The following is an 11,954-nucleotide window of genomic DNA, read 5'->3' on the forward strand; positions in this document are numbered from 1 at the left end:
CCCCCCCGCGCACAGCCCCAGCCCCGGAGCCCACCCGTGGGTTCCGCTCTCCTTTCCTTCGAGGAAAGCCACCGCTCCCCCGGGGCGGCCCCGCTCCAGCCGGCACCACGGGGGTGGGTGAAGGGAAAGCAAAACTCTTGCCAAGGAGATGGCGACGGAGAGGGGCGAGCTGACCCCCCCAACCCACTGCTTACTGCTGCCACTCGGCTGCTTGGTTCCCCCCAGCCGCTATCACAGCGGGCATTTAGAAATCGGTAGTCGTCACCTGTAGCAGCATCCACTCCAAGCTCAATACGGCGAGCCACATCACCAACAGACCTTTGCACAAAGCCACCCGTTTAGTTAAAGGAAGCATTATAAAAATAGTGTTTAAAAAGAAGCATAAAAGAAGGAGTTTTAGAGTGATGAAGTGTTTTCTATACCCTGTTCTAGCAATTCTTTCCAGACAAGGTTAAAAAAAAAAGAGTGTTATTTGTTCCTCTCTTTTCACGGAAAGGCATTTTAGAAGAGCGCTCCAAATAGCTAAAACAAAGTCACTGACACTCATTAAGGGAAAACAGCCTCTGCCTTCCCAAACACCCAGACTCTCCCAAAGCAACTTCAGGCCTTCATTCTGCCCACTGCCAAAGCGTGAATAATTCTAGGTTAAGCCACAAAATTCAAACTCAGAATCAGCGTTCCGAGTGACCACCATCAACAACCTGGTCTCTAGTATCCTGTTACTGCTACCTCACCGACCACACCACAGAGCTCCCCAAAGCCTGAATTACAGCAAGGTGCAGGTAGAGCAGACCTCTTCCTCCCAAGGAAGGCTCATCTCTCCTCACATCCAGCAGCATCCTGTTCTTCCTCCCAGCTGAAGATGGGTCCCCCTTCCACTGCCTGTGAGGAACACATCATAAGAGATATTTGAACATCCTCTATTTAGGCCCCTATGAAAGAAGGGGTCCCCAAGGCACCCCAGACTAACAACTCCTGCTGCTCCAGCCAACCTTGCTGCTCCTGCAGCACATTAGGATTGAAAGAAATCACAGGTGGAAACATCTCGAGGGGGAAGCAGTTGTTACTTGGTCACAGAACCAAGGAACCACTAGTTAAATACCGTCTGACCTCAACAACAACAAAATTACCAACGGCCTTTGACAAAATGAAGGAGATTCAAAAGCTGGTAACAAGTTAAGACTTTCTTTTCGCCCTTCAGAAAATCTGGTTTTGCTCTTAAAGAAAGCAGAAAGTCTTGGAATAAAGAAATGGATGTCCCAAGTCATCGAAAAGTACAATAACGCCTTTCAACAGCCCTTTTCAACAGCAGGACAGAAGTCCTACCACACGACAGGGAATAAGGAGGAATATAAAACAGCTTTTCATGTAGGAACCAGCCTGTCTGGATGTATTAAAGTTGTTACAAGTTCTTCCCAAAGAACTCAACCAGTTTAGCAGCCATTGTCTGGATAAGGCTAGAGAATTTATCCCAGAGAGCCTTGCCCAGCAGCCAAAACTCTCATTGCATCCCATTAAACCACTGCAGACTCCTTTTAAAAGCATTTACCATCACCCCCTAAAGACGGCATAGCCTAAGCCCTTCAACACCTAGGAAAGGAGAAGACAGCATGACATTCGCACCGAGACAGCCACCTGCACTGCTACCTGAGCAGCCACCTCCCTGGTGTCTTCCTCAAGTGTCTGTAATGCCTCAGAGCAGCACCTGACCCAGAGCTGGGCAACTTCACTGCAGGAGGTCAACCTCAGGGCCCAAACGCTACTCTGAAAACAAGCAGAAGTTCATCTCCAAGTAATGCTTTAATCCTGATCTGCCTGCTGCCTTCTCAGGTTTCCTTAAGGAGACTTCTAGCTGTTCAGAGCAAGAACCCTCATGGACGCTCCTGTTACCAATGAGAAAATACAGCATAAGGGAGCCCTGTACTTGCCAAGGGAACCTGACATGGACAGCCCAGGCATTCGAGGAGGTGAGAGCAGAGCTTGTACATGGAATGTGAGAGCTACAGCAGTATTTAAAGCAGTTCTAAGGCAGAAGTGTTTGGAGGAGGTCCAATTCTGCCTAAGAGTTTGACCCTCTCGTTCTACATTTGTGCCTACCAGCTAGCCATTTGGCCATATGAGGTCTGGCCACTGGCCTCTCTAGTGTAGGGGACCCAAGAGCATGCGACAACCTGGAATAGCTCAACAATGCAAGGCAGGAATAAGATCCATTTGATGGTTAGAGCAGACAGGATGCTTCATCACACAGCTGTCCTGGTCTATCCATCCCATATTTCTTGGAGGAAAACTCTACTCCCTAGAAAGGATTGCAGCAGAGGGATACTGATAGCCACAGGTATTAATTACAGATTGTTTTAAAAGTCTTCCGTTGCTCTTGCTCCACCACAGCAGCAACACCTGGCTGCACCAGCGTTACTCAAGCATCTTCTGAAGAAGCAGAGATTGCTTGGGATTTCCAATAAGAACACTGGTACATGCATCAACCTGTCCTCCAGTCTTCCGACACACCTTTGTGAGAATTACTGTAGCCTGTAAAGAACTGGCCTTCAGTGAAGGAAATAACACTAGTAAAAAAGCGGAAGGCTGACAACATCCCTCCTGCTAGAGTGACTCCAGGCCATCAGCAGCTTAAGCAGATCTTACAAAGAAGGCTAACCTTTAACAAATCGATACCCATAAATACCAAAAACTGCAATGTCAAACAGCTATGCAGAGGTGAGCCAGCACAGCACAGAAAGAAAGGGAAAAGCATGCTGGATTAGTGTTCACTCAAGAGCTTCTACACCACCCAAACACCAGGGCGCTGGCAGTTTCTCCCTCTGAGGATTATGGTTTCTGATCAGCTTGACACTGCTGGGAAGTTACCAGTTCCCTCCGTAGTTTGTCTCAGTTGATTTTCACCTGAGCCTGTTCCACTGGATTTGAAATGCAGCAGCTTCCCTCCCAGGAGGGACAAGTGTCCAACTCAGGACAGTGACTCCAACAGGACCGGTACACAGAAAAAAGTGGATCAGCCCCAGCAGTTAGCTAATGACAAATACTTGTATGCCCGCTGGATAACTCCAGAAAAGGACTCTTACTGGTAGGTCAGACCTGCACTGTCTCTTCCCAGCAAGAAGTATTGAGACAGTATCAAGGTCACTGTGACCAGAGCTTATGCAGGGCAGTATTATGCAAGGCACTGAGGCAGAAAACCCCAGTGCCATGCCTGTATAAGCCCTTAAATATGTCTGTCTTCATTGCACATGACTAGATGCCCATTTCTCGTGTTTCAGAATCCTGATTGTAGCTGGATATGCTCCAGTTCAGAGCCAGGAAAGCAGCATAAGGCCTCCCTGCAGCAACAAGCTCCTGCTCTAAGGCTGTGCGTAATAAGGCTTGACTTCAAACTACACTTTGCTCATGGATTAAAGCCACCACAGTCTTGCTTTCAAGGAGACCCTGTTGGTAAGGCGATTTGGGCAGTTTCAGTGCACAAAGCCACCAGCTGTAATCATGTCCTCCCATCTCAGCTTCTCAAAGTCTCTTTCCCAGGCAAAAGAGGTCCAAACTGCCAGACGTCAGATGACAATCACCAGAAACTGATGCAATCTTCTTCTTTGCACACCCCAGGGATGGCCAAGTGCAGACACGAGGGAGAAGAATCCAGAAGCTACTTGAATGGCAGGATGCATGACTTCATTGGAATACATTCTATTCACAGGAAGATGATCCTTCTATACTCACCCACCAAAATCCACTACGCTCAGCCTGTCCCTTCCCCATCAGAAGTTAGTCCATGTGTTACTTCCATGGTACAGGAGTCCGTCCCTTCAGGGATATGCAGACAGATGGTTTCTTTCTCCCCAAACTTAAGTGTCATTAAAAAAAGATACAAAGAACTGCTTTTGGCAGCACAGAGGCATTTGAGATTTGAAAAAATCTGGAGTGCAGGACCCAAGTAGATGGGGAAGTAATCAGTCCTTGACCTAATAAATAGCATAGAAGGAAGTCTTCAAGGTGGCCAGTAGCTCAAACACAAAACCTGTAGTCCTGCAGAGACCACTAGGAGCTTTAATGCATCACACTGCATGGGGGCATCTCCCGGGATCTGCTGCCACACAGTTTCTCTGACACCTTTTGTTAGGCTCACGGACTATTTGGAATCTTGAAGTTCCTTTGCCTTCTTCAAAATCAGATGAACGTCAGAGATAGGATAATCCTATGTCAAAGAAACAACGTGATATAAGTGACTACCTAGCATTTCTTCTATGCATTTTTTCACTTAAGCAAGGCAAACCTTAACATCAGCGTTCTTGGCCTCTTGTAACACACTGCCATGTTCAGTTACTCCCTTAACAGCTAACAGTTTCCTGTTTTGTAACTGATCAAGCCTCAATACCCTTCAAGAAGGTTGGTGGGGTGGGGTTTTTTTTGGGTTTGTTTTTTACTTTGTCCTCCAAGGGTACAAGTAAGCTGGCCTGCTACAAGGGCTATACTCATGCCAGGAAGCCTTATCAAAGCCAGTATCTTGCACAGCCCAAAGCAGGAACTGGCAGAATCAGAGATATCCTACTGTGCAGTGCAGGCGTTTTCAACCTTGGGCTCTCACAGATCTCAGAAATAAGCAGAAAGCCTCTGGCCAAATTTATCGCTGTTACATAGGGTTTCACATCTTTGCTCGAAATTATTACATTTTTTGCAAACCAAAGGAACATTAGAAACCTCTAGTCTATGATAATTTCTTTGTAGGCTAGAACGGGTGCACAAGCAAAAGACTCACAATTCCACTAATGAGCATGTTGTAAGATCCTTTAAGATTTTTCTGCATGCAAACATCGGAAGTCTGGTACTTCTCTTCAGCCAGGCATACCCTCTCTCATACCACCATCCTCTCCCACACAGTACTATTTTAAGACTCTTCAAATTATTCCCTATGACCACTATATTTAATCCTTACCTGTAGCAGCCTCATGTTCAGAGTGAAGTCTCCTTCCAGCAACTGATCCCGGATTAGTCTGAAAGATGGAAATTATTCCAGCTACTTTTGACTCTTTACAGAGGAACTTTAAAAATAGACTACACTGTGCTGTTATAGAGGCTTTTGAATACACTTCTGCTACCATTGTGAACAGCAATTATAACCTGTTCACCAGATGCCTTAACATATGCCTACAGAAGACTCCTGGATCTGCAGATTTAGGTAAAGGAAGGAAAGAGAAGAGCAGGAAGGCTACCTATGTACTTACGTCAACATGGCACAACAGACGAGCAGAAGAAAATCAAAGCGCTTATCATCAGCAAAGAGGGAGTCCCAGATACGGATGACGTCTGGCAGCAGGAACTCTTGGGACAAGAGCAGCGTCAGCCAGCGGAAGGCAAAGAACTGGGGTTTGATGTTCTGTTCTTGCTGTCAGACATGCACCAGGCAAAGAATGAATACGTGCTCTCGGCCAGTTCCCTACAAGTAAGAGATGCACCCCATGTTTCCATCCCCATCTCCACCCTGATATTGCTCTAAGCTGCAAACTCATACTGGAACATCAGCAAACCCACTGCCTCCTTTGAAGACTCTCATATTCAAGTTAGATAGATTTTCAGTGCAGCCATGCTCCATGTCTACAGAGAAGCCAGAAAATGCTCCTATGTCCACAACATGGAGCAAAAGGAAGCTTTTCTTCCTAAAGGCACTATTTGTGTTAGTTCCGTTAAACTTGCCAAGTCATTTCAATGTTCCTATTTGAACAGCATTTTATCTGCAAAGCTACAGCCCTCCCCCTCTAGCAGAGGCACTGTTTTGTCAGGATTTCCTCTCCTTTCCAGAAGCCCTGTATTTATCAAAAGGTTTACTATTCACAAAAAGAAACAAAAAGATGGAACAGAGTTCACACTGATGGTCAGTAAAAGATACTGTAAGCACTTCTAGCCTGAAGCTTTCTTGTTTTCTGCTATTAAATCCAAGGGACCGTAAGTTTAATCAAGGTCAAAAGACTTCAGCATCCTGCTGATATTCTTAAGGACCAGCTGCTGCATGGCCAAGACCATCTCCTGACAGCCAAACAGCAAGCAGTTTATTTTCTCCCCACTGAATCAGCCACGAGCCAACACTGTGGGTCGTGTCACTGTGCGGACAATCCATCTTTTGGATTATAAAAGAAAGACATCCTGATTTTTCTGAATGCAAAAAAAATTAAATCTCAGTGTGATTTGCTGAACGGAGTAACAAGAACAGCTTTCCCTTCCAAACTCTCCTTGGACTTTCATACCGAATGGGCCTATAAGACCTGGAGATGTTTTCAACAAAAGCTGCCTTCTACATGTTCTACAAAACTCACACCAACCCAAGGCACTCAGAGACCCTTGGATGAAGGAGATGGTAGAATTAGGTGGGTGGGATGGTCCAGCTTGCTGGATTTCACTTTACTTCTGGAATGACCTCCATGCAGTTTAAGTTAGCGCTGTCAGGGCAGCCAGCGGCAATAGAAATGTGTGTGCATGGAGAGGGCTGATTTTTGTAGAGATGCAATTCCTGTAACCTCAAATTCTAAGGAACTCTACAGCAAAACTCCTGTTTTGCCTGATGACTAGAAGAGAGTAAAGACTCCAGCTCCAACTACGCCTCAACCCAGGTGACCAGGAATCACAGCCAAGTCACTTCAGGCTCATAGCTGGTAGCTTTGCAACAACTATTGTTTGCTTTCACAGTCAGACAGGGGAGGAAAGCCTTGCTGTGTCACCTTGCTCTAGGCTTACTCCAAGGAGAGGTTGTTTTGGCTGATAGATAAGAGAGCCTCTATACCTTACAGGCAAAGCCTTTCACAAACGCTCTCAACCTTTCTATTCAAGCACAGTAACAGTTTAAAAAAATTGGCTGCCATTTAAATGCACTATTAAGCTCCACTCCTCATATTCCAACCGAAACTGAGAGAAACACCTAGCTCCTCACCAGTTTCAAATACAGTTCCACATCTTTTTCCTTCAGAGTGGAGTAGACCTTCTCCATTTTGTAGGTAATGCCACACTGAGAATCATCCAGGCTCTTAATGAAGTTGTCCCGAATTTCGGCCATTAGATTGGTAAAGCAAAAAAATGTGTCTGCTTCAGCATGTTCTGAAAAAAATAAAAATTAAAAAAAGTGATGGGGAAATAGAGGAAGCATCACTGACAGAGGCACACAGACTTAGAACTGTTCTTGCGCCAGAATCTGGTTGCCGTACTGTACAAGTAGCAGATCCCACAAGATCTTGGCTTGCTTGCTCTGGGACAAGACTAGACACTTTTTTTTTTCCTAACTAGAAATGTCTACAGAGCCACTGCAGATACAGACCCTGTGTGCAACACAAGGGCTTCATGACATCAGGTCACAAACTGGTTATCTATGCCCAAGAACATCACCCATTATCAGCACACACCCTCGGAGCTCCCGTGAAGTAGAAGCACATGCACAGTACTCCCATTCCATTCTCTTCTTACCAGGTATATATAGTATAAGCAATCAAGAGCTTCTAAAAGGATTTTAAGTCTCAAAGCGCAACTTAGATCCATGCAAAACAAACAAAAAACCCTCAAAAATCTTCACTTCCCATGTCCTAACCACTTACAGCCCATTCGGTTTCTACCACTTTGTTACGGTCCCCAAAACTCCTCATCCCTTGCTGTATTTGCTTTTTGGCCTTTTTGGCCTTCATCAGTCAAAACAGAGTTGTTTAAAGAGAGTCTCGTTCCCAAAACAGTTCTTTACGCAAAGAGCATGCGGAACAACAACCATTACTGAGAGGCCAAGAGTCTCTCACCTTTCCATTCGCTGTTAGGATCTGTAGCAAAGGTGTAGTAAAGAGGCCCCACGATTTCATTCATCCCCTGAACATACGCTATCCCGGGGTTCAGCTTGGCATAGATGAACAGGATTCGCTCCACCACTTCCCAGTGAGCTTCACAACCATTGGGCAGAACTTCATACTCACTCAGAGAATTAGGTGTCGTTTTAAGAGGCGAGCTGACCTGAAAAGCAAGGCAAGACTAGGGCCGATTCAGGATAACCAGCTGGCACGGACAGTTTTGTACACATGACAAGCTTGACTTTTAATACACATAGGCCCCCAAAAGACTCGGGCAGCTTATACCAAGCAGGCAGGCATTGACATAAAGCAAGACAAGTAACTCAGGAAGCACAAAGGCAGTGAAGTCCTAGTGCTGGCTATTCCTGAAGAACAAAGCAGTCTGCAGCAACAGACATTTCCCCTGAATCACTGCACTACCTGATCCACGCAATAAGAAACCACAGCAGTTTCACTTCTTCGTTAGTAGTATGAGGAAAAGTACAGATGTGTTGTGGTAGCAAGCTACCTTCTTCAACAGAATGTGGCACTTGTACTGTAACGCTCATGAAAGAGGCAACACACATTTCAGCAGATACCCAGCTCTTTTCCTAACTGCAGGTTTATGAGATCCAGTTCTGGAAGACTATGTAAATTCAGCTTCAATAAATTAACCCTTCAGTGTTTTGTTCCCATACAGAAAGCGCATGTCAAGCATAAAACACTCGCATCTTCCTGCAACTCCAACTTCCACCAGAAGTCAGGAAAAAAAAAAAAATCCTTAAAATTAAATACACCTGTAATTCCCTACTAACTATGAGAGATGTCAACTGGTTCTACAAAACTGTCTAGTCACCAGAATACACAGTCCCTGCTGAGGTATTTGCTTAATTTCACTGCACAAGCAGAGAGAGAAACAGAAAAAAGCCCAAGAAACACCCTTCCCCTTATCAGCTAAGATGCCTTGCCCTGTGGACAGCCCCCACCTAGATCTCACATTTGTAACCCCGCTGCGGTTTCGTGCCACCGTCTGTGACTTGAGTGTGGTCTGCTCCACCCGCTTGCGCAGTGTCTCAAACTCATTTTGGGGGTCCAGGATTAAAAGGCAGGGGTAGTCCGTTGGGCGCTGGAAGAATGCCATGTCGGGGTACAGCCTCCTAGGATAGATACAGAAGGAAATCAGGCATAAGAAGAAGGAAGTACGTGCCCCATGTTGAATAGGAGTTTCAGTTTAATATTAAACTTGGTTTTCAAAGTACAATGTGTTAACCAAATCGCTTGGATTCAGAAACGCGAGCCATTATGCCTCACACACCTGACATCTTTGTCTATCTGGAGAAGCACTTCATTGTCCTTGAAATAAGTATTCCATCGACTGTCTGGATTTGGATTGAGGGGCTAAAGAAACAACAGAAACAAAACAAGCATGTTTCACATGTATCAAAATCCTCAGTAAAGATACACCAATTCAACATTTCTGCTGTCCCTCTGCCATCTAGTACCAGCACACTCCTAGCACATCAGGTTTAATTTTTTCTCTCACTAGCTACATTTACTGTTGTTTCTTCACACAGTGTGCAGGAACTAGATCAGAGCTTGTGAAACGAGTGAGCGTGCAGGTTCACTTACAAAGGCAGAAGCCAACATTTCTAATCCCTTTTCAGATGCCTTTTAATGACTTTGTTCCCAAATCAGCTATCCCGTCCTGTGTCAACAAGATTCCCGATTGAAGCTCCAACTTATACAAGGGAGTTGGTCTTTGTACTCAGGATAAGAGTTACCCACTCACACAGTACTTGAGCATTGTAGTTATTAGTTACAAGTATCCCCCTCTACCTCAGCTCCGAGAAGGCTGATTAAGCACCACTGTTGTACCCAGGAAAAACGACATACAGATTAATATGAACAGCCTATCCTGTATCTGACCAGTCTTCCAATATGACAAACTTAACTACCCCTCCACACACACTTTCCTCTCTCCAGATCAAGACCCATGCAAAGTTAACAACTAATCCAGAAGCAAAGGCAGAGGGGAAAGCAATGTTCCAAGAGATTCAAAGATCACTGTAACCTGCCAAAGTGTGGAATATTACAAACATGCCAGTTTCACAACACCAAGGCCTCCAGAGATCATAGCGGCACAGATGGCTGTACGCTAGCAGAGAAGTTAATGTTCATGACAAGTCATGGAAGCAGTTGTCTCATCTTACAGTCTCTTCTGATCAGTTACTTCATTCCCTCCCGCAACACATACACTCTTAACATCACTTTCAGAGAAGGAAAAAGCCAAGAGATGCAGGAAGTAGTCAAATAAAAAAAAAAAAGCAAGCCAGCAGAACTGGAAATAAGTGAGTCTCTTGCCTTCTCTGCCATAGCCCAACATGACCCTCCTATCTCTTTTATATCCTCTGTTCAGACTAGCCTGCTCTAAGTTCATCCAGAAGCCTCACTTCCCAGGAGAGCATCTCTTTGCCAGAGGTACCTCTTGTGAGCCTCTCCCTTTCCCTTGGAGACCTGTAGCCTGGGCAGCTAGCCCCAAAGGAGGGGAAAAGGGATTTGCATAACTGAAAACAGCTCTCTTCAGAACTATTGGTACTTTGCCAATAATTCACACTGAAGGCTACTAAGACATAAGCACCAGGCTGGTACCTAGGAATCATCCCTCCTGCTAGCAGGGCAAAGTTCTCTCAGTCCAAGAACAGAGCCAAGAGCAGCCCAGGGGTCCAGGCTCCAGAACAACAGCTTATAGCTCTGAGGAATTTTCTGCAACATAAAGGCTTAACAGCACTTACGTGATCTTCTAAGGTCACATCTTCCCTTGAAACACCCAGGTTGGCTTTGGCGATCCCAGGCTGGATAATCATTTCCTTTAGGAACTGGGAATACAAATCCCTGAAGGAAGAAAAGAGGAATTTGCAATGAAGCAGAGGATTAAGTCAACATAAGCACCCAGACTGAGTTCAAATAGATCTCTCTGTACCACCCTGCTCAGCCAGAAGGCATTTGATTTTCTCTCAGCTGAGTTCAGCTGAAGAGGCCAATCCACCAGACCCAGAAGACAGGCTACAGAACAGTGCATTCCACATGAGAACAATTTATTTTATGAAAGTACTTAATTATTTAAGGAACTATTCTTCTTCTCTGCAGATATTATTAGAAATAAAGGAGCAAGAACTGATGTCCTCACCTCTGTTTCTTCAGCAAAGAGCTCCATAAGGCTTTCTCTAAAGGGAGGTAGTTCAGAAGTATCTGTACAGAAGACAGATGCACACAAATTAGTATCTGAAGAATGAGCTATTACACCTGTAGGAGGAGCAAACCAAATGCAGCAGCTAGAACTGGCTCTCTGAAAATACTGGGAGTTTTCTCCAGAAAGCCTAGTACTTTGCCAAGCAACAGTCAGGAACATTTCAGGGACTGGTTTTAAACACAACCATATTTGTAGTATTGATCAATAGCAAACCTGACTGAAATGCACTCCTAGCTTAATACTGAAGGCTGTTCTCATGCAAAGAGCAGACAGGCACTTTCTATCATCCGAAGAGATGGCTGTCCTGCGCCAGTAAATGCTACTGCGATTGTGCCAGTGCTGATCTCCACAAATTACTGTCGATTTTGAGTGGCTTTTAAGCTCTGGATTTTTGTTATTTACAATTTTAAGTGTCCCAAAATAGCGTGTACTTAAGCAACCCAAAGCATCGCTCACAAGAAACAAAAGCACCCCAAGCAAAACCCACCTTCCAGCACAGGCAGCGCAGCCCACCATCAAAAGGAACTCCTGTGGAACATCAGGCAGAAAAATAACTATGTTAGCCCCAGCCTCCTCACCGCGGGTTGCTACCGTCACCACACAAACAGGCAAGGCAGCACTTTTCTTCCCCAGGGGGCAATAAATTTCCACAGGGACGCTACAGGGATTATACATGGTGCCAAAGTTGGCAGTGCCTCCCACGGGGCAGGGTGCCTGCAGCAGGCGCTGGAAGCAGAAAGCTGGGGACCGTGCAGGTGACAGGGCACAGCAGAGGCAATAAAACCCACAAGCATCGCAGAGAGGGGGAAGGAAGAGTTCGCCTGGAAGTTTGTGGCTGTGCTCAAAGGCCGGGTGGGGACCGCTGCGGCCTGACAGAGCTTGGGCTTGAAAATACACCTGCCAGCCTC

At 45.5% G+C, this 11,954-nt stretch overlaps 1 protein-coding gene across 1 annotated transcript; it reads right to left on the reverse strand.

Annotated features, from left to right (window-relative positions):
- Positions 1-3,933: 3,933 nt before the first annotated feature.
- Positions 3,934-11,574, reverse strand: TBC1D13 (TBC1 domain family, member 13; the record flags this gene model as incomplete). Its single annotated transcript, XM_009707089.1, has 10 exons — positions 3,934-4,201; positions 4,940-4,997; positions 5,229-5,389; positions 6,926-7,089; positions 7,773-7,980; positions 8,794-8,953; positions 9,112-9,194; positions 10,589-10,688; positions 10,984-11,045; positions 11,534-11,574. Coding segments are annotated over 10 exons (1,103 nt in total), but the record flags the coding sequence as incomplete, so codon positions are not given.
- Between the last annotated feature and the right edge of the window lie 380 nt (positions 11,575-11,954).

This window comes from Cariama cristata, unplaced genomic scaffold (assembly GCF_000690535.1).
Source record: "Cariama cristata isolate BGI_N322 unplaced genomic scaffold, ASM69053v1 scaffold19529, whole genome shotgun sequence".
NCBI classification, from domain to species: domain Eukaryota; kingdom Metazoa; phylum Chordata; class Aves; order Cariamiformes; family Cariamidae; genus Cariama; species Cariama cristata.